The 20,571-nt window shown below is 41.3% G+C and overlaps 1 protein-coding gene across 2 annotated transcripts; it reads left to right on the top strand.

Moving 5' to 3' along the window:
• Positions 1-1,330: 1,330 nt before the first annotated feature.
• Positions 1,331-19,678, top strand: LOC139805567 (myosin heavy chain, skeletal muscle, adult-like). Of its 2 annotated transcripts, none has more exons than XM_071764091.1 (39): positions 1,331-1,349; positions 4,010-4,250; positions 4,340-4,483; positions 4,576-4,732; positions 5,606-5,633; positions 5,731-5,842; positions 5,929-6,021; positions 6,731-6,794; positions 6,888-6,986; positions 7,080-7,183; positions 7,268-7,406; positions 7,651-7,769; positions 7,845-7,994; positions 8,894-9,064; positions 9,556-9,862; positions 9,967-10,052; positions 10,580-10,667; positions 10,780-10,897; positions 11,619-11,742; positions 11,827-11,963; positions 12,065-12,320; positions 13,516-13,758; positions 13,864-14,040; positions 14,126-14,271; positions 14,360-14,450; positions 14,542-14,931; positions 15,055-15,181; positions 15,405-15,523; positions 15,793-15,989; positions 16,392-16,575; positions 16,662-16,827; positions 17,001-17,125; positions 17,326-17,634; positions 17,735-17,938; positions 18,163-18,288; positions 18,384-18,554; positions 18,640-18,744; positions 18,888-18,983; positions 19,396-19,678. In XM_071764091.1, the coding sequence occupies exons 2-39, from the start codon at positions 4,047-4,049 to the stop codon at positions 19,549-19,551; spliced, it is 5,832 nt and encodes a 1,943-aa protein (XP_071620192.1). In that variant the 5' UTR covers positions 1,331-1,349; positions 4,010-4,046; the 3' UTR covers positions 19,552-19,678. The 2 variants fall into 2 exon arrangements, with proteins under 2 accessions (XP_071620192.1, XP_071620191.1); XM_071764090.1 differs by lacking the exon at positions 1,331-1,349 and adding an exon at positions 1,437-1,595.
• The last annotated feature ends 893 nt before the right edge of the window (positions 19,679-20,571 follow it).

Raw genomic sequence — 20,571 nt, 5'->3', positions numbered from 1 at the left:
GTGGAGTTTCACATGTCTGAGTCTTACGTATCAGAGCTCTGTCAGCTAAGGATGAAATGTTTCTGGCCTTGAAAGACATGTCTAGGTATCTCAAGAATGTCCTTGACGACAAAGAACTATTTTCAGTGAGAAAAAGTAAACTGAGAGGAGCTGTGAAATAATTCTGTGATACATACACTGGGAAAAAATGCTCATAAGTGTAAAGTAATGTACACTGGGAAAGTAACCCTAACTATCAAATATAGTTATGGACAGTGTTTAGATCTGTGGAGGTGCAGTATTAATACCTCATGTCATCAGATCTTGAGACAGAGAAAGCAGAACTTGAAAACTATAGGGGAGAACGTCAAAGCTAATGAGAACTAAATAATGATTTCTATACGAAGAGTGGCAAGATATATTATTATTATTTACTTTCTTATATGGAGAGAGGTTATAATTTTTTTTCCTATGAAACAAAATAGGGATTGACAGGGAAATAAGCACCACTGAAGTAAAGGAAGTGCTTTTCAATAATTTTAAACTACAAATCTGAGAGAGCTGTTTGTATTATTAAGTAAAATTGGTCCTAAAGCGATTAAATAAAAAATAATAGAAAATAATAATAATATAAACAAATCCAGGTGAGGCTTTTGAACACAATTATGTGATCACATATGAATCTCTATACTAAAGATTTCCAGAATGTCAGAACTTACACAAAGTAATATTATTTTTTATTTATATCCAGAGAACACAATGAACACTGAGTTTAGTTTAAGGTGGCTATTCTCTCTGATACAATGCACTAGATTATGTTACAACTGAAAGAATTTAAGTGTAATATTTAATAATCTGTAAAAAAATAAACAATTGAGGCAACAGAAAAACCCACATCTCATGCCCAAGTTTTGTAATAGAGAGGTCTGTAAAGGGACAGCTATAATCAGCCTTATTGTGGCCCCAGAAAAGGTTAAGGTAGGCACCCAAATGTCACCACGGTTGTCCAGTGAATGATTGTTCCTGCTCCCTTAGCTCAGATTCATGCAGCATCTATGGCTTACAGTTATTATCAGTTACCCTCATCCCTCAAGTCAGCATTAGTTGCAATCCCTCCTTAGGAGTCTTCTCATATTATTTATAGGTTTATTCACATAGCTAGTGGGATACCAAAAATTTCTAATTATATCTAGTAACATCACTTCACAGTTTTCAATTCCTTCTTTTTGCCAGACAATGCTTTGCCAAAAACAAGGTTTGCCAAAAATACTTTGCCCAAAGACAGAGGAGGCATCTGCAGCATGTGCTGACCAGACTCTATAAAAGAGTCCTTGTATGTGGGCTATCATGTCTCTGGAGAAAACTTCATGGTAAGTACATATCTGTGGTTGGCAGAAAGGAACAGTGTCCCTGCAGTCCACACATCCCACTTCAGCCCTGCTTTCCCAGTGTGCATATCTGTGTCTGCAAGGATCTGATGGCTGCAAGATAGAGCATGTTGGTACTTTGTGATCTGTCTGTGGAATTCTGTCCAGTAGTAGTGAGGAATAAGCCATTTCTGCTTTACAGCACTGATTGTCTTCTAGCCTGCAAGACATCTTTTCATATCATAAGAGGTAAGAGCCTAACTTGCATTTAAGGGACAGACAAAAAGGTGGCATATTTGGGCAGAATTGATTTCTTTGTGATGACAATTTTCTGTAAAACTGTGTGGGCATTTTTTGCATGTCCATATATTCCTGGCTGCTCCTTGGTTATGGTAAATGCAGTGTGCTGATGGATAGGTAGACTGCTCATGGCAAGCTAGCTTTCCAAAGTGGCTGTACTTGAAACCACTAGCTCCAGATATGCCAGGAAATGCTTCTTGGGGACTCTTTATGTCTAACTATGGACCAGTGAAATAAATGATCTGTTCTGGCATGAAAAACAGATAAATAAAACCAGCCAACAGAACAGACTATTGGAAAAGCTTAAAGGGTTGGAAAAATTGTATCTATTATTATTTATGACAATGGCCACAAATTCATAATACAATTATTTTCAGAGGGTTATAATCTGCATGTGGGCCTTGTGCTGGGAAATTCAGTAAAACATAAAAATCAACTATCCAATTAAACACAAAAAAAAATTGTACTGCTCCTGTTACTATGAAACAAAGCAGCAAAAAGGAGGATCTGAATGCTACTATGAGGTGCAAATGACAGCATTTGGTTGGCTTATTTAGGTTAAATAGTTAAAAGTCATGATGTGACATCTAAATAAGTTACCTGTTTGTTTAACCTCCTAAGAACTCAGGTGCTTTCTATTACCGGACATGTGGCATTTCCTTGGAAATTTCCTTGTGGCATTCCCAGTACTGCCTCTACATACTCAGCTTTGATTTGTAAATTCTTCAGCTAAGGTTTCTAGCTTTGCATATAATTATTTTCATGAACAATTAACATACAGATAAATAGCTGTGATGCAGTATTTTAACTTATTGTATTATCTGTCCTTATATACCGCCTGTTCACATGCTACTTCCTGGAGTTAAGTCGCTCGCAACAGACTTCTACTGTTGGCAAAGAAATACCAGTGCAGTGTACTGAAGGTGATAAGTATACTAAAATGGAAACATGATTTAATTGGGGTTTTTTCCATTTGTTTGTTTGTTTGTTTGTTTTTTCCTTCGACAGTGGAACATGGAAAACTAAAAAAGAGTCTAATCTCATTGAGACAGAACAGATTTTCTTAGATCATTGAAATTATTCTAGTGTCCACATCTGGTCTGATTTCTAAAATTAGAGATGGATATATCACTGTTTAAAACCAGACACAAATCTGTTTGTATCTGTAAGACATGTAAAGGGCACAATTTGATTAGCAAAGGAGGCCCAGGTAACTGTACTGACCAGAACAGCTAATAGCACAGCTAACATTCACTGAGTTTTTCAACAGTAGGAAAGTGGTTGTACACATCTAATCCCTGCCTTATAATCAGAATATATGCTAAAGCCTGAGGAGGATGAAATCCCAACTTCCTTCATCCTAAGGTATTTTTATTTGCCCCACACATGCTTCAGGCATTGGAATGGGCTGCCCAGGTAGATGGTGGATTCTCCATCCATGGAGGTTTTTAAAAAGAGACTCAGTGTGGCACTCAGCGCTCACGAATATGCTGTAGAGGAATGTTACCATCAAGAAAGCTTCCAAAGGCCTTAAGCTAACAAGAACCTAATGAGTTTTATCGAAGACAATGTGAAATCCTGCATGCAAGAAAGAATAACCCCATACAGCATAAATACAGAATAACAGCAACATATATTGGTTGTTATTTGGCTAGAAAACACCTTGCAGAAAACTCGTGTATCCCAGTGCACGAGTCAGCAGTGTGCCTTGGGAGGAATGCAGGTACCAGCAAATTGTCAGGCACTCCTAATGGTGTTCCCAGCAGGCAAAGGGAAGTCATTCTTCTCCTGCATTTATACCCCTCATCTGGAGGGACAAACTGTGTCCAGTTTTGTACTCCCTGGTGACTAGAAAGACATTGACATTCTGGAGTGAGTCCAGTGAAGAGCTTACAAGATAGGTAGGAGCAAATGACGTATGAGGAGAGGCTGAAAGGGTGGAGTTTGTTCAAACAAAAATTAAAATGGAGTTGACTTATTGTTATCTTCAACAAGAAGTGGGTGGTTATACTGTTGAAAGAGACACTCTTGTCAGACGTGCAGAGTGAAAGGCTAAAGGACAACATGCACAAGTTCTAGCAAAAGAAATTTCTATCAGGTAAGGCTGTAGGAAAAAAGAATTAATCATCAAGAGGGATGAAGAGGGACTGAGGAATCTCCATGATTGGGCATAAGCAAAACTTCCCAGGAAAAGGCTCTGAGAAACTTGACTGAACATTTGCCCTCACAGGAGGGTGAACCAAAGAACAGCCTAAACTTCTGCTTAAAATCAAAAATTCTATGACACTGTTTAACTTGTTCAATAAACTGCATAGCAACAAAAAACGTGGACTCATTTGGGCAAAACATCTTTTCTTCCACAGTGTTCTCTGCTGACAAGCTCCTCCATAAAGTGCAGCCATGTCATCAGATGCTGAGATGGCCATATTTGGGGCGGCAGCCCCCTACCTCCGAAAGTCAGAAAAAGAGAGAATTGAGGCTCAGAACAAACCTTTTGATGCCAAGTCATCCGTCTTCGTGGTGCATCCTAAGCATTCCTTTGTGAAAGGGACAATCCAGAGCAGAGAAACGGGGAAGGTCACTGTCAAGACTGAAGGTGGAGAGGTGAGTGAAAAACAAAGATGAAGGATACCCTTTGATTCCCCATCTCAGCTTTTAGTTGACATATATGCATCATTTTCTTCCTCTGACAGACTTTGACTGTAAAAGATGATCAAATCTTCTCCATGAACCCTCCCAAGTATGATAAAATCGAGGACATGGCCATGATGACCCACCTCCATGAACCCGCTGTGCTGTACAACCTCAAAGAGCGTTATGCAGCCTGGATGATCTACGTAAGTACCAGCCACAGTCTCCCTTTGGGCAGCTCGGAGGAACTGCTCTGCCAGGCTAAGTGGAGCCAACAGGCTGTCTCCTTTCCTCACAGACCTACTCGGGTCTCTTCTGTGTCACTGTCAACCCCTACAAGTGGCTGCCCGTGTACAACCCAGAGGTGGTGTTGGCCTATCGAGGCAAGAAGCGCCAGGAGGCCCCTCCACACATCTTCTCCATCTCTGACAATGCCTATCAGTTCATGCTCACTGGTGAGTTGCTCTTAGTAACTTCATAAAGAAAGATCATTTTAGAAGTTATCTCAGAGGTTCTGCAATAAACCTGCTGGTATTTCTTAAAACATAGTTAGAATTCTATTTAAGGCATAGCATTTATAACTGCTAATTTAAGCAGGATTTTTTTTTTCACATCAGTATTTAAAAAAGAAAGTAAAGTACTAGAGACAGCTAGTGTGTCAGGAAAAACACCAAGGGGAATGGACAAGGTAGAGCAAGTAATATAATTAGGTCTTCAATTAAATGTTGAAATTTAACAGGGTATGAGATCAATATATGATGTGAAAATTCAGTCTAACAGTGTGAAGTCAAAATAAAAAGTTTACATCAATATCACAAATGTTCAGATTTGTCTTGATAAAACCATGATCTGAAAAAATGAAATTTATATATTTATACATACTGCATTTTAAATTGTATATTGCTGCTGGTTTTGCTTCCACCTTTTAATTTTTTCTTTTTGCTGTGCTAGTGCATCCAGAACTATTATCCATGCTCAGGATTCCATTGTCATAGGTTCTTACTACTTTTTTTACTTTTGTTCTAAATAGAAAATTTAAAAAAAAAGAAAAACAAACAAACACAAAAAGGCCAACCAAACAAAAACAAAACCAGAAGCAATTTACTGTGTGCAACAGAACAGAAGACTGTAAAGACACAGGCCCATTTTCACTCTTTATGGAAAAGCATGACTTTGCAAATAATTGAACTTTTAAAAATTGTTAGTAGTAAGTAAAGGGAAAAGTAGGCAGATATTTTTCTTGTCATAACCTGCATTTCCTTCACTAATTTTCAGTCTTTTTTGTATTCTTCATTTTTAAAAGCTATTTTTTCTTGCCCCTTTCACAGATCGTGAGAACCAGTCAGTCCTGATCACGTAAGTACCTCCCTGTTCAGGTCCCTGTGGGGCTGCCCAGTGCCAGGAGACCTCCTGCCTGATCACACACTCTCTGCTTCTCTCTTTGGTTTGACAGCGGAGAATCTGGTGCAGGGAAGACTGTGAACACAAAGCGTGTCATCCAGTACTTTGCAACAATTGCAGCAAGCGGGGAGAAGAAGAAGGAGGACACACCTGGCAAAATGCAGGTAAATTAATAAATGCTGGCTTGAATCAATGTTATTCCTGGCATGGGTTTTGGAAAGGATGACCAACAATAGTTATCATCCTATAGGGAACGCTTGAGGATCAAATCATCAGCGCCAACCCACTGCTGGAGGCCTTTGGAAACGCCAAGACCGTGAGGAACGACAATTCCTCACGCTTTGTAAGTTTTTCATCTGAGAAGATGACATGTGCAAGTGAGCAAGGGTGTCAGAACAGAAGCTGTCACTCCTGAAGTGTCATGGTTTGATGATTTTATTCCTTGAACTAATATTCTTTTCATAATTTTTTCAACTAAAAACTATCTAGATTATCTCAGAATAAAACTTTTAAAATGTAGTACTGCAAAAAATATTTACAAAGCAGGACCATTTAAATATGTATAAAAACCTATGTTATTTAACACATAAATATAAAAATACTGCTGGTATGTCATAAAGACTGTATATCCCAATCTGTATAAAATGATGTAATGCAAAAATCAAGAAAGGAGGAAGGAAAAAGAAGACAGAGGATGGAAATTGATCCAGTGTTCAGCAAAAATACAAATTTCTGGTACAAGTTGTCTGGTAAGGGACAGGGACACAAACGTCTTCAAGACCTCCTATCAGAAACCAAACTACTCTATGACATGCTCTGTACATTCAGGGTTAACCACTAAGAATAACTCTGCTCAGCTCATTAACTCAGTATTGTCAGCATTGGGAGTTTTCTGAATATTTGTTTCATTCTGTTTTGATTTTAAAAGAAAACACAGGGAAAAGAATCCAAAGAACTTCTAAGCTTAAATGCTGTCCTCTGTGGAGAATGTAAGATTGCATACTTACAGTCTTAATGAAATTACAAAATCTCTTTTTCTTTCCCTTCTAAAGGGCAAGTTCATTCGAATCCATTTTGGAGCTACTGGCAAACTGGCTTCTGCTGACATTGAAACATGTAAGAGCCCCCTTGACCTGATGACAGTCCTTCCCCACATTCTACCTCAGTGTTACTTTCTCAGGCCTAACTCTGCCCTACCATCCTTGCCAGATCTGCTGGAGAAGTCCAGAGTCACTTTCCAGCTCAAGGCAGAAAGAAGCTACCACATATTTTATCAGATCATGTCCAACAAGAAGCCGGAGCTAATTGGTAGGAAGCATTACAAATTGTTTGATGGAATCTGAACATGTTTAACTTCTACCTTCTTTCTTATACTTAGATACGTCCTATCCTACTTTACAGACATGCTCCTCATCACCACCAATCCATATGACTTCCAGTTTGTGAGTCAAGGTGAGATCACCGTTGCCAGCATCAATGACCAGGAGGAGCTGATGGCTACAGATGTAAGTGACATCTGTAAGAGCACACTGGTATAGTGAAATTCCCTTTAGCAGTCTAGAGGTTTATTAGAATGATTCTGTTTCCAGAGTGCCATTGACATCCTTGGCTTCACTGCTGATGAGAAATCAGCTATCTACAAGCTGACAGGGGCTGTCATGCACTATGGGAACTTGAAGTTCAAGCAGAAGCAGCGTGAGGAGCAGGCAGAGCCTGACGGCACAGAAGGTATTAATTAAATCCAGGGCTCCCAGTAAAAGCAGTTACATAGCTGACAGATTCCATTCAGGTATCTTGCTCCAGTTTAGTTTCATACAGGCATAAATCTCAGTTTCCATAATATTCATCCTTCCTAATTTCCCCTGAAGGTAACAAAGGACTTTAGTGCTGAAAACTGCAATTACATATCAGATGACATCCACTTTCAGTAACCACTTATCCTGTCACTGTCTCCATCTCTCTGTGTGTGTAGTTGCTGACAAGGCTGCCTATTTGATGGGTCTGAACTCAGCAGACCTGCTCAAAGCCCTCTGCTACCCAAGAGTCAAGGTTGGGAATGAATATGTGACCAAAGGTCAAACGGTGCAGCAGGTAACAACCTCTGTCATAATTTACTCTTTTACTATGGGTATTATTTTCCTTCTGCTGCACACTTCTTTGTTTTAGGTGAACAATTCAGTGGGTGCCCTGGCAAAATCTGTCTATGAGAAGATGTTCCTGTGGATGGTTGTTCGCATCAACCAACAGCTGGATACCAAGCAGCCCAGACAGTACTTCATTGGTGTCCTGGACATTGCTGGCTTTGAGATCTTTGATGTAAGGAACACAGAAATTCCACTGAAATCTTGAAAGGCGATTAGACACCAAGAGAAACTTCAGAATTATGGTGGTGTTTTGCTTTTGTGGTTTTGTAGGGTTTTTTGGTTTTTTTCTTTTTTGTTGTTGTTGTTGGTTGTTTGTTCGTTTGTTTTAACATACTGTACATGTGCAATTTCAAATCAAATTTTGCATTTTCTTGAAGATTTATTTTGCATTTTCTGAAATGCTTTCCTTCCTTGTATATGCCAATACTTTTTCTCCAGCACAATCCATGATCAATGTATCTTCATGCAATAGCTTTATATTAACCACAAAGCAGCAACTGTCTCTCACATGAATATCACAGATGTTGTAGATTAGTATTAAACATATCCACTGACAAATAGCACACAAATGCCAAAGATACCATATCATGAGTATAGGAAGAGAAAGGTAGACTTAATTCACACAAAGTTGTACCAGGGCTCTATGAAGAGAGCAATATATATAGCCCTTGCTTCTAAAGAGCCAAGGATTCCAACGGGAAGAATCCATTAACTGTCTTTAGTGCAGAGTTTTACAGACATTTCGGGAAGGTACCTGAGTCCAAGCCAGGACTGGCAAACACTGACAATAACTGTTTTTATAAAAGCAATGGGAAAATTTACATATTGCAAGAAAAAAAGAGAGATGGAAATTGCACCTTCATAGGTGCAATAAGACTACCAAATTGTTTTGGTTTTTCTTTCAAAAATAAATTTTATATGAAACCATCAACCAGGTAGCAAAGAGAAAAAAAGACTTTAAAAAAATCTTCAACTTGGCATCCCTGTGTAGGATTCTGGGTGCACAGGACAAAGTTATGTGGGCAGTTCTTCATCTTGAGAATGACCTTATCTTGTATTTGCACTGAACAGTTCAACAGCCTGGAGCAGCTGTGCATCAACTTCACCAATGAGAAACTGCAACAGTTCTTCAACCACCACATGTTCGTGCTGGAGCAGGAGGAGTACAAGAAGGAAGGAATTGAATGGGAGTTCATTGACTTTGGGATGGACCTGGCTGCCTGCATTGAGCTGATTGAAAAAGTATGTTGATTACATTTAAGATTTTGTTACGTCTTCCTTGTGACAGGATTGTTCTTCAGGCGACAGAATTAATATGATCATACATAGCTTGATGGCAAGAAGTCTATATGTGTGGGTTTTTTTCTAGTTTACAAAGATGAAAGATATATTTTCAGAAACTCAGACACCATTTTTGGTATTATGATTACTATATATTATTATTACAAATTTACTTTGCAAAAACATTAATGCATTAATTCAATTTGATTCATCAGATTTTCCAAATTATTTAGAAAACTTTCGGTAATTATGTGATTATTTAAGTTCTGAAATTCATTAGTTTCAGACAGAAATTCATGTTTTGTCTAGAACTGAGTGTCCAAAACTTAAAACAGACTTACCGTTTTTTGATCCAAAGATTGAATACACTTCTCAGCTTCCTTTGCCTTATCATAGTCTCCTTCTGAAGGAATATTTGTATTTTATTGATGTTTTTTTGCTGTTTCTCCCAGCCCATGGGCATCTTCTCCATCCTGGAAGAGGAGTGCATGTTCCCCAAGGCAACAGACACCTCTTTCAAGAACAAGCTCTATGATCAACATATGGGCAAATCCAACAACTTCCAGAAACCCAAGCCTGGCAAAGGCAAGGCTGAGGCCCACTTCTCCCTGGTGCACTATGCTGGCACAGTGGACTACAACATTACTGGCTGGCTGGAGAAGAACAAGGACCCTCTGAATGAAACTGTCATTGGGCTGTATCAGAAGTCTTCTGTGAAGACACTGGCTCTACTTTTTGCCTCTGCTGGTGGAGAGGCAGGTCAGTTCTCTCAAATATAAAACTTTTGGTGCAAAGTGGTTCTGCAAAATTGTAGAATCATGAATGGACCACAAAGACATAAATATTTATCTTCACTTTATCAGAGGCTAGTGGTGGTGGTGGTGGTGGTGGCAAGAAAGGTGCCAAGAAGAAGGGTTCTTCTTTCCAGACTGTCTCAGCTCTTTTCCGGGTAAGTAAATACTTTATGTTTTCATCTGTGCAAGTTAGAATTAAACTTCCCTTTCAAATGGCTAACTGGCTCAGCCATCATAAAAAAACAATAAAAAAAACAAAACCAAAAAAAAAAAACAAAACCAAAACAAAAAAACAAAAAAAAAAAACCACAAAAAAAAACTAAAAAAAAAGACCAAACCCCCCCAAAAAAAACCAACCAAACAAACAAACAAAAAACCAAAAAACCAACAACCAAACAAAAATACCAACTCCCCTCCCAACTTTTGTTCAGATTTTCAAATGACATTGTAATGTTCTAAACTTAAAATAAACTGGGATTTCCTCATAACACTGTGAGAGACCTCTCTCTCACTTTGTTGATGGCAAAATTTTTGTTATACTCAGAATCACAGGGTATTGAGCTATTAATTGAGGGATTATCAGATGATAATTTTCATCCTATCTTATTCCCAATTATAGGCTTTTTATGCTAACAGTTTTTCCATATTTCATATAAACAAACAATAAATCATGGTCCTACAGGAGAACTTAAATAAGCTGATGACCAATCTACGGAGCACTCACCCCCATTTTGTCCGTTGCATCATCCCAAATGAAACAAAAACACCTGGTAAGATGCTCAAGAACTTCCTCTGATATTAAGAGGAAGAGAGAACTTCCTCTGGTATGGCTGTTCCCATGAGCCAGAAATGGGGGTATTCATTTACATTCTGAATTGCCAGGTGCCATGGAACATGAACTGGTACTTCACCAGCTGCGCTGTAATGGTGTGCTGGAAGGGATCAGAATTTGCAGGAAAGGTTTCCCCAGCAGAGTTCTCTATGCTGACTTCAAGCAGAGGTCAGTCTCCTTTCTGGTCCCCATTTTGTCTTTACTGCATAAATTGCCCATATTAACTATTTTAACATGTGTGGTAGTTTTTTAATGCCAACCCTATCCGATAACTGAAAGAAGGAGGAAATGTCACGATGTGTAACCAAAGGCAACATGAAAGAGAAATTTTTGAGAAATGAAGAGATAGATCAGGTCTCCTCACCAATCATCACCGATAATCACGCAACTGAACTTTACCAGTGTCTCTGAATATGGAAATCCGTGATTATAAGATTTAAACATGCAGAATGGGATCTGGCTACAATACATTCTCAGGTGAAAATTACAAAATTACACGGTGCTTTGGCCACTGTATCATCTTCAAGTTTCAGGGGAAGATGCTTTCTCCCTAAACACATAGTGGCAGTGTGGCAGTATAAAATCTCTAGAGATTTTATACAGAATAGTTTGAGTAAGAAAGATATTGGACTGAAATGGCTGAAGGTCAGTGTCCTCTCTTCATCTGTGACTGATCAAGATGAAGATTGATCACACGCTGAAAAGACAGTAAAAGTGTCCTTAACTTTGTTATCATATTAGGACTTGACTATAACTGTATCTCTAAACAAGGGATTACATTCCAACTTCCTCAGCCTCATTCTGCTGCAAAGACTGCTGTTCATTTCCATAAACAGCATAACTTTGGGACCTGAGATTGTCTTCATTCCTATTTCTGCTCATTCCTCAGATACAAAGTGCTTAATGCCAGTGCTATCCCAGAGGGACAGTTCATTGACAGCAAGAAAGCTTCTGAGAAGCTTCTTGGGTCAATCGACGTGGATCACACGCAGTACAAATTTGGACACACCAAGGTACAAACCCTCCTTGGCTCAACCACTGCATGCCTGTGCTTTGTTCTACCTGTCACTGATGTGCTGCAACATTTCTTTCTCAAGGTGTTCTTCAAAGCTGGGCTGCTGGGACTCCTGGAGGAGATGCGGGATGAGAAGCTGGCCCAGCTCATCACCCGCACACAGGCCATGTGCAGGGGCTTCCTGATGAGAGTGGAGTACCAGAGGATGGTTCAGAGGAGGTAGGCATTCCTCATCTTCAGTTAAAGCCACTGCACTTGGAGGAAAGTGTTAGCACTCATCATACTGAAGGTATTCAATGTTCATTTCAATTATGCTTCAGGGAGTCCATTTACTGCATCCAGTACAATGTTCGTGCATTCATGAACGTCAAGCACTGGCCCTGGATGAAGCTGTTCTTCAAGATCAAGCCCTTGCTGAAGAGTGCAGAATCTGAGAAGGAGATGGCCAACATGAAGGAAGAGTTTGAGAAAACCAAGGAAGAGCTTGCAAAGTCTGAGGCCAAGAGAAAAGAACTGGAGGAGAAAATGGTGAAACTGGTGCAGGAGAAGAATGACCTGCAGCTCCAAGTGCAGGCTGTGAGTAGCATACACTGAGCACTCTGACAGTTTAAGAACACAGGGAACTCCTATTGAGAGTCAGAGCTCTGAGTGCTACCCATCCTGTTTCAAATTGCAACGCTTAAATGCAAAATGCACATATCAAATTTCGAGAGCACATATATGTATAATAATAGTAAAACACCATCCTTAGGAAGGCATTTCATACTGCTCTGTTATTTAGACAGAATTCTGTACAATGCAGAATATCAAAGTAGATGATTAATAATAAAAAAAATCTTTTGTTTTTGAGTAGTGTAATGCATCTAGCACTGGATTTTCATCATATGCCATGTGGTAGGTTTGTTACAAACAGTATTGCATGAAACTTCTAGTCACATCAAACTTAGAAAAATAATTTTTAATTTTAAACTGTATTCTAACACCATGCATTATTCAAAGCCTATTTTGTAAAGCAGTTCTTATTTACTTATGAAATTATTGAAAGAACTGCAACTACAGAATATATTATTTACATTTGATCTAGTTACATAGTGATTTGAGTCTTCAGTTAGAGGAACCTAGGATTTTTTCTCACTCTATAATGGCAAATTAGACACAGATTTTGATTTTTCTGCTTATAAAGGTATGTCTCAGCTAAATGCACTTAGGACAAAGGGATTAAAAAGAAAGACCAATGGAGCAGAAAGGCAGCTGAAATCAGGATTGAAAACTGCAGACATACAGACTGGAAATATGACAAGAACAAGCAGTTTTAAAAAGGCAACAACACTGTAATATGTGCAGTAATTTTAATGAAAGTTTAAGAGTGATATTATTTTTATCTAAGTGCTTTTCTCTTGAGAATTATTATCCTTTACCTCCCCATGTAAAACTTGCTTTAGCATCAGTCACAAAGGATTATGCCACTGATTCCTATCTAAGAATCAAAAAATCTACAAGGCAATTCCACTGAAAAATCAGTAATAGAGAAGGTCGCTTTTTTGTATTACTTTTAAGTGCTTAAGGAATACTTATACCACCAAATTATGTGATATTTTTTACAGAACAAAAAAATAAAAGTACTTCCAAACAGAGCAATACTATTTCCCAGACAGAAAAACTGTAAACTTACATCGTTTCAGACACAGCTGTTTCATGTGTCAATATAGGCAGGTGTATATAAAGAAGGAAAATTCACTAATAAAGCAAAAATTCTCTGTGTCTAAACCAGGAAGCAGACAGCTTGGCTGATGCTGAGGAAAGATGTGACCAGCTCATCAAAACTAAAATCCAGCTGGAAGCCAAAATTAAGGAGGTGACTGAAAGGGCTGAAGATGAGGAGGAAATTAATGCTGATCTGACAGCCAAGAAGAGAAAACTGGAGGATGAATGTTCAGAGCTGAAGAAAGATATTGATGACCTTGAGCTAACACTGGCCAAGGTTGAGAAGGAAAAACATGCAACTGAAAACAAGGTATGAGGCAGAACTGTTCATGCAAGCCTCACTCAAGACCACTGTGCTGTTATAAGGCTTCTGTCTCAACTTCCTTTATTTACACTTGCTCCCTTCTTCTCAAAGGTGAAAAACCTCACAGAGGAGATGGCAACCCTAGATGAAACCATTGCCAAGCTGACAAAAGAGAAGAAAGCCCTCCAAGAGGCCCATCAGCAGACGCTGGATGACCTGCAAGCAGAAGAGGACAAAGTCAATACTCTGACCAAAGCAAAGACCAAGCTGGAGCAGCAAGTGGATGATGTAAGCACAAAGATATAGAGCAAGAACAGGACAGGTGTGGAGTTCGACCTGGCTGGTAGAACATTGATGGTCTTGTTTGTTGTAGCTGGAAGGGTCCCTGGAGCAAGAAAAGAAACTGCGCATGGACCTTGAGAGAGCCAAGAGGAAACTGGAAGGAGACCTGAAGCTGTCCCATGACAACATAATGGATCTGGAAAATGATAAACAGCAGCTAGATGAGAAACTGAAGAAGTAAGTGTGGCTGTGGGACACCTGAGTGCTGGGCTGCTGCACTTGGGTGATTTTGTTCAGGCACTAACAGGGTTTCCTTTGCCCAAAGGAAAGACTTTGAAATCAGCCAGATCCAGGGAAAAATTGAGGATGAGCAAGCCCTGGGCATGCAATTCCAGAAGAAGATCAAGGAGCTGCAGGTGAGTCTCTGTTCCTTCTCTTCCAACCATCCAAAAGCCATCAACTGGGACAAAGGTGTGGGTATGAAGGGTTGTTCCTAATGTTCCCCAGGCTCGTATTGAGGAACTGGAGGAGGAAATTGAGGCAGAGCGAACGTCTCGGGCAAAAGCAGAGAAGCATCGGTCTGACCTCTCCAGGGAGCTGGAGGAGATCAGCGAGCGCCTGGAAGAAGCAGGAGGAGCTACCTCAGCTCAGATTGAGATGAACAAGAAGCGTGAGGCAGAATTTCAGAAGATGCGCCGTGACCTGGAAGAGGCCACGCTGCAGCACGAAGCCACGGCTGCCGCCCTGCGGAAGAAGCACGCGGACAGCACGGCTGAGCTTGGGGAGCAGATTGACAACCTGCAACGGGTGAAGCAGAAGCTGGAGAAGGAGAAGAGTGAGCTGAAGATGGAGATTGATGACCTGGCCAGTAATATGGAGTCTGTCTCCAAATCCAAGGTACACAAATACCTTATAGGCATTTCTGCACAAATTGAATTTGATACAGTGCACTATCTTGTACCTATTAAGACTCTATATTAAGACTCTATTAAGACTGATCCCTGCCTCATGTTAACACAGGCACATCTGGAGAAGATGTGTCGTACACTAGAAGATCAACTAAGTGAGATTAAGACAAAAGAAGAAGAGCATCAGCGCATGATCAATGACCTCAATGCTCAAAGAGCTCGTCTGCAGACTGAATCAGGTAAGACATGAAAATCTTTGATGCACAGAATAATAATGCCAGAGAAGTAATGCAGAAGTGGCCTTCTGGGCACATGATCTTTGTCTCCCCTGTAACGAGAAATGCGTGAAATGGGATCACTAGCTTCTGCAAGGTCTGCTTACTGTTTAGTTTTACAGCCTTAAATGTCCTCAGATTGTCATCGATGGAAATAAAAGTCTTGTGCATCTGCAAACTTTCCCAGGTGAATATTCACGCCAGGTGGAGGAGAAAGATGCTCTGATTTCTCAGCTGTCAAGAGGCAAGCAAGGATTTACCCAACAGATTGAGGAACTCAAGAGACACTTAGAGGAAGAGATAAAGGTGAGAAGGTTCTCCATATTCTGATATATCCACCAGATTCCTTTTCTGAAAAAGGTGATACAGTCAGCTATGAAACTACAGAATGCTGATATGGTAAGAAAAATATTAAGGTGATTCACGGCAACTCTTCCATTATTAGCTATTTGCCGGCATTTATAAATTACTATTTTTTGTCAGTCCCAGCTTTTTTCCTCATTCAATATATTGTATTTTTTCACAGAACTCTGCAATAACATTTTAATCTGAAGTTATAACTCTTATTACTCCAGGCCAAGAACGCCCTGGCCCACTCCTTGCAGTCTGCTCGCCACGACTGTGACTTGCTGCGGGAACAGTACGAGGAGGAGCAGGAGGCCAAGGGGGAGCTGCAGCGTGCCCTGTCCAAGGCCAACAGTGAAGTGGCCCAGTGGAGAACCAAATATGAGACAGACGCTATTCAGCGCATGGAGGAGCTGGAGGAGGCCAAGTATGTGGGAAGGGTGGGAAAACAAAAGAAAAGAGGTATGCTTACAATGGAAATTTGAATATAACAACTGTGGTACTGTCATAAAAAGTTAAAAGTCCTTTTGTTCAAGATAACTGCTGAGATAAAGTAAATCAATGGGTTTCAGTATAGAAATGTAGAGGAAAATATTCTGCTGACATATAGAACTGTACAGAAAACCTTTCCACAGTGGACACGGAAATCACAACAGTTGTTGAAGCTTCAGAATCAAAACTCTGAATAAAAATAATGGGTGTACTGGTACTCTCTGTGCATAGAATACTCAGTGAAATAATAAAAAATACTATTATATAAAGCTTATCAATCACACAACACATCCACACCTTTTCCCTCAAACCAAGAACTGTGCTTACCTCCTCCCAGGAAGAAGCTGGCACAGCGCCTGCAGGATGCAGAGGAACATGTTGAAGCTGTCAATGCCAAATGTGCTTCCCTGGAAAAGACAAAACAGAGGCTGCAGAATGAAGTGGAGGACTTGATGATTGATGTGGAGAGATCAAACGCTGCCTGCGCAGCTCTGGATAAGAAGCAGAGGAACTTTGACAAGGTCTTTTGGACTTCAGCTCTGGGGCTCCTGGGCAGAGCCTCCCCTCCTGATTGTCACCTCCATACCCACGCCCCATTTCTCTTCAGATCCTGGCAGAATGGAAGCAGAAGTATGAGGAAACGCAGGCTGAGCTGGAAGCCTCCCAGAAGGAGTCTCGCTCGCTCAGCACAGAGCTCTTTAAGATGAAGAATGCCTATGAGGAGTCCTTGGACCACCTGGAGACGCTGAAGCGTGAGAACAAGAACTTGCAGCGTAAGTCCCTGGCCCTCTGCTGCTGGCAGGGCCTTCTCACTGACCACCACTACCCAGCACTCCACATGGCTCTGTGGCCACAGGTCTGCAGAGATGCCTGTCACCTTGGTGTGGCAGGGCCCTTCCCATCCATCTCTCTGCCTGACCATGACATTTGGTCTTTGCTCCCCCAGAGGAGATTTCTGACCTCACGGAGCAGGTTGCTGAGGGAGGAAAGGCAATTCATGAGCTGGAGAAAGTCAAGAAGCAGATTGAGCAGGAGAAATCTGAACTCCAGGCCTCCCTGGAGGAAGCTGAGGTACACAGCATCATTTGTTGCTCTCATTTAAGTCTTGGATCTCTGACTAATGAGCACTGGGACATAATTCCCAGGCACAAGAGCAAAAGAGTGTTTCTATAAAACGGCATTATCTAAACATGTCTCTCCTTCTCATTGAGAGCTTCTGGTCCAACATTTGTCTCATAAAAAGTGATCTAATTTTTTTTTTTTTTATCCAGGCCTCCCTTGAACATGAAGAGGGGAAGATCCTGCGCCTCCAGCTTGAGCTCAACCAGGTGAAATCTGAGATTGACAGGAAGATAGCAGAGAAAGATGAGGAGATCGACCAGATGAAAAGAAACCACCTCCGAATCGTGGAGTCCATGCAGAGCACCCTGGATGCTGAGATCAGGAGCAGGAATGAAGCCCTGCGGCTGAAGAAGAAGATGGAAGGAGACCTGAATGAAATGGAGATCCAACTCAGCCATGCCAACCGTGTGGCTGCAGAGGCACAAAAGAACCTGAGGAACACACAGGGAGTGCTCAAGGTCTGCCCAGAAAAGCAAAAGGAAGAGAAATGGCAGTCTTGACATTCTGGGCACCCAAGCACACACTGCATCCTCATGGTTGCTCTTGTCTCTTTCACAGGATACCCAGATACACCTGGATGATGCTCTCAGGACACAGGAGGACCTGAAGGAGCAGGTGGCCATGGTGGAGCGCAGAGCAAACCTGCTGCAGGCTGAAATTGAGGAGCTACGGGCAGCCCTGGAGCAGACAGAACGGTCAAGGAAATTGGCTGAGCAGGAGCTTCTGGATGCCACTGAACGTGTGCAGCTCCTCCATACCCAGGTCAGGCAAGTTTCAGGAGTAACACATCAACACAGAGCATCTTGGGATTGCTTTGTACATGCTTGAGAAGCAAATCTAGGCAGTTCTCCACATCTGCTTGGCAGCTGTGGATATAAAGAGGACTTTTCCATTAAAAACTTGCATAAACAATACTTAGCATTGCAACTATTGACGTGAATACATTAAGGCTAAAAGTAAGAACCTTCTCCTTCACTGTTAAACAGAACACCAGCTTGATCAACACCAAGAAGAAGCTGGAAACAGACATTACCCAAATTCAAGGGGAAATGGAAGATACGATCCAGGAAGCCCGCAATGCTGAAGAGAAGGCCAAGAAGGCCATCACAGATGTGAGCTGGGGGTTCTTTGCACTGCTTCAGATAAGTGCCTTCCCCCTAAAAGGTCTCCAGCCCCAAAATGGCTTTGGCTCTTTTGCTCTCATCAGGCAGCCATGATGGCAGAAGAGCTGAAGAAGGAGCAGGACACCAGCGCCCACCTGGAGAGGATGAAGAAGAACCTGGACCAGACAGTGAAGGATCTGCAGCTTCGTCTGGATGAGGCTGAGCAGTTGGCTCTGAAGGGAGGCAAGAAGCAAATCCAGAAGCTGGAGGCCAGGGTGCGTAGGGCTTTTGTTAATGCATGAGCAGCCATGTCAGGTGAGCAGCCATCAGGGAAGCTCCAAAGTGGACTTGTCATTGCAGGTGCGGGAGCTGGAAGGGGAGGTTGATGCTGAGCAGAAGCGCAGCGCTGAAGCCGTGAAGGGTGTGCGCAAGTACGAGAGGAGGGTGAAGGAGCTGACCTACCAGGTAAGGCAGGAGGACTCCTTGGCCTGACCGAGTTTACTCACAGCAAGTCCAAGTGTTCACGCACCGTCCTCAAGGGCAGTTGTTAACCTCACATGATGCAGAGCCAACAATTAATTTTATTTCCTGTTTGCCAACCCCTCTAGTCTGAGGAAGACCGGAAGAATATTCTCAGGCTGCAGGATCTGGTGGACAAGCTGCAAATGAAGGTGAAATCCTACAAGAGACAAGCTGAGGAGGCTGTAAGTATTGCCTGGAGACTGGGCAACATACTTCCTTCTGTGGGTTTCACAGAGATGCTGAGAAGATGAATATAAAAAAATTGGAAAGTGCTGAAGGTTTAGAGTCTTTGTCACCCAGATACATGCCCATGATACTTGAGCACCAAACTTGTTGGAGAATACAGAAATTATACCACCACATTACAAAACAGCCGTTCAAGAGTGACATAGTACTGGTGAAGCTCTTCACAATGAGGTGTTGATTAGGGGAGGATGATGAGTTCTTTGTGAGGTTTATGTATAACAGCGGTGTGGGTGGGATGGAGGTCTGGATCTTGCCCCACGGAAGAGTGACAGCTCTGCAAATGTGAGGTGTGGGAGGAGTGAAACCCCAGCCCTGGGTACTCATCACCAACTCCCTCTCCCTGCACAGGAGGAATTGTCCAATGTCAACCTCTCCAAGTTCCGCAAGATCCAGCACGAGCTGGAGGAAGCCGAGGAGCGGGCTGACATTGCAGAGTCACAGGTCAACAAGCTCCGAGCAAAGAGTCGGGAGATTCATGGCAAGAAGATAGGAGAGGAAGAGTGAGGCTTTCCTGAGGAAACAAAGTGACCTGAGGGATGCACAAAATGTGAACCTCTCAGTCGCTTTCTTCTGTCGGTCTTTGTAAACATGTAAATGACTAGAGAATAAAGGCTTTGCATACACAGCAGAAGCAGAGCTTTTGGTTTTTATAATTCAGTTGTGTAGTTAATTAAGTTTTCGTTGTTTTGAAACATCTAGTATTTATTTTCTGGAGTAAGATCCAGAAACTGTACTACTCCAGCTACCGAAGCAGTTTCAGGGATGAGAGCAAAAAGCCATTTTCTGAGCAGCACTATAAACTTCTTCCGAGCAATTGACTTGTAATTTAACGTTTAAAATATTTTTATATTAGAAGAAAAATTGAAAACCTATGTTTTACTTCCTTTACAACAACACAGATCAAGAGTAACTGGGTTTGATTATTAAAACTGCAAATGAGAACAACTCTTGGAACACAAGAACATGAAAGACATTTCTGAGTGTGACACTGAGACTACAGGGAAACAGGAAACACAGAAGCTTCATACTGCTCAGAAGTACTTCCTCTCTGCCTTTTACAGCAATGTATGAGTGGTTTTGAGTAAGTCAACTGAATGCTGGGTAGAAAGAAGTAGCAAAAAGCCACTGACTCTTTTTTTCATCTCACATGGGGCAACAATACAAACAGTTAAAATCAATATATAATGTGTGGGAAGGACAAAAATGAGGAAAAGCTCACCATGAAGAAGAGCTTGCAGGCAGAAAGGATGTCTTCTGACTGCAGACAGTCTTGACAGTTCCACAAGGGGGCTGTGAAGTCTGAGCAGACGGTAAATTTGGATACCAGTTGTGCCTTCACTCTGAAGCAAGGATCATTGTAACCACTGGGACATCACAGTGACACTCACAGAAGTGCTTTGTCTGTGTGAAATAGGTGTTTAACAGGCAACTGGGTAGTTACCTGTACAGAAAGTAGCAGAGAAACTTAAAATACAGAGCAGGCAGTCTGATAGCACGAGACCCCAGTGCACTGTGTGGGTGCTA

The sequence above is a fragment of the Heliangelus exortis genome, chromosome 20 (assembly GCF_036169615.1).
Source record: "Heliangelus exortis chromosome 20, bHelExo1.hap1, whole genome shotgun sequence".
Taxonomy (NCBI): Eukaryota; Metazoa; Chordata; class Aves; order Apodiformes; family Trochilidae; genus Heliangelus; species Heliangelus exortis.
Note: the sequence above shows the minus strand (reverse complement) of the source record. Positions and strands in the feature narration are given on the sequence as shown.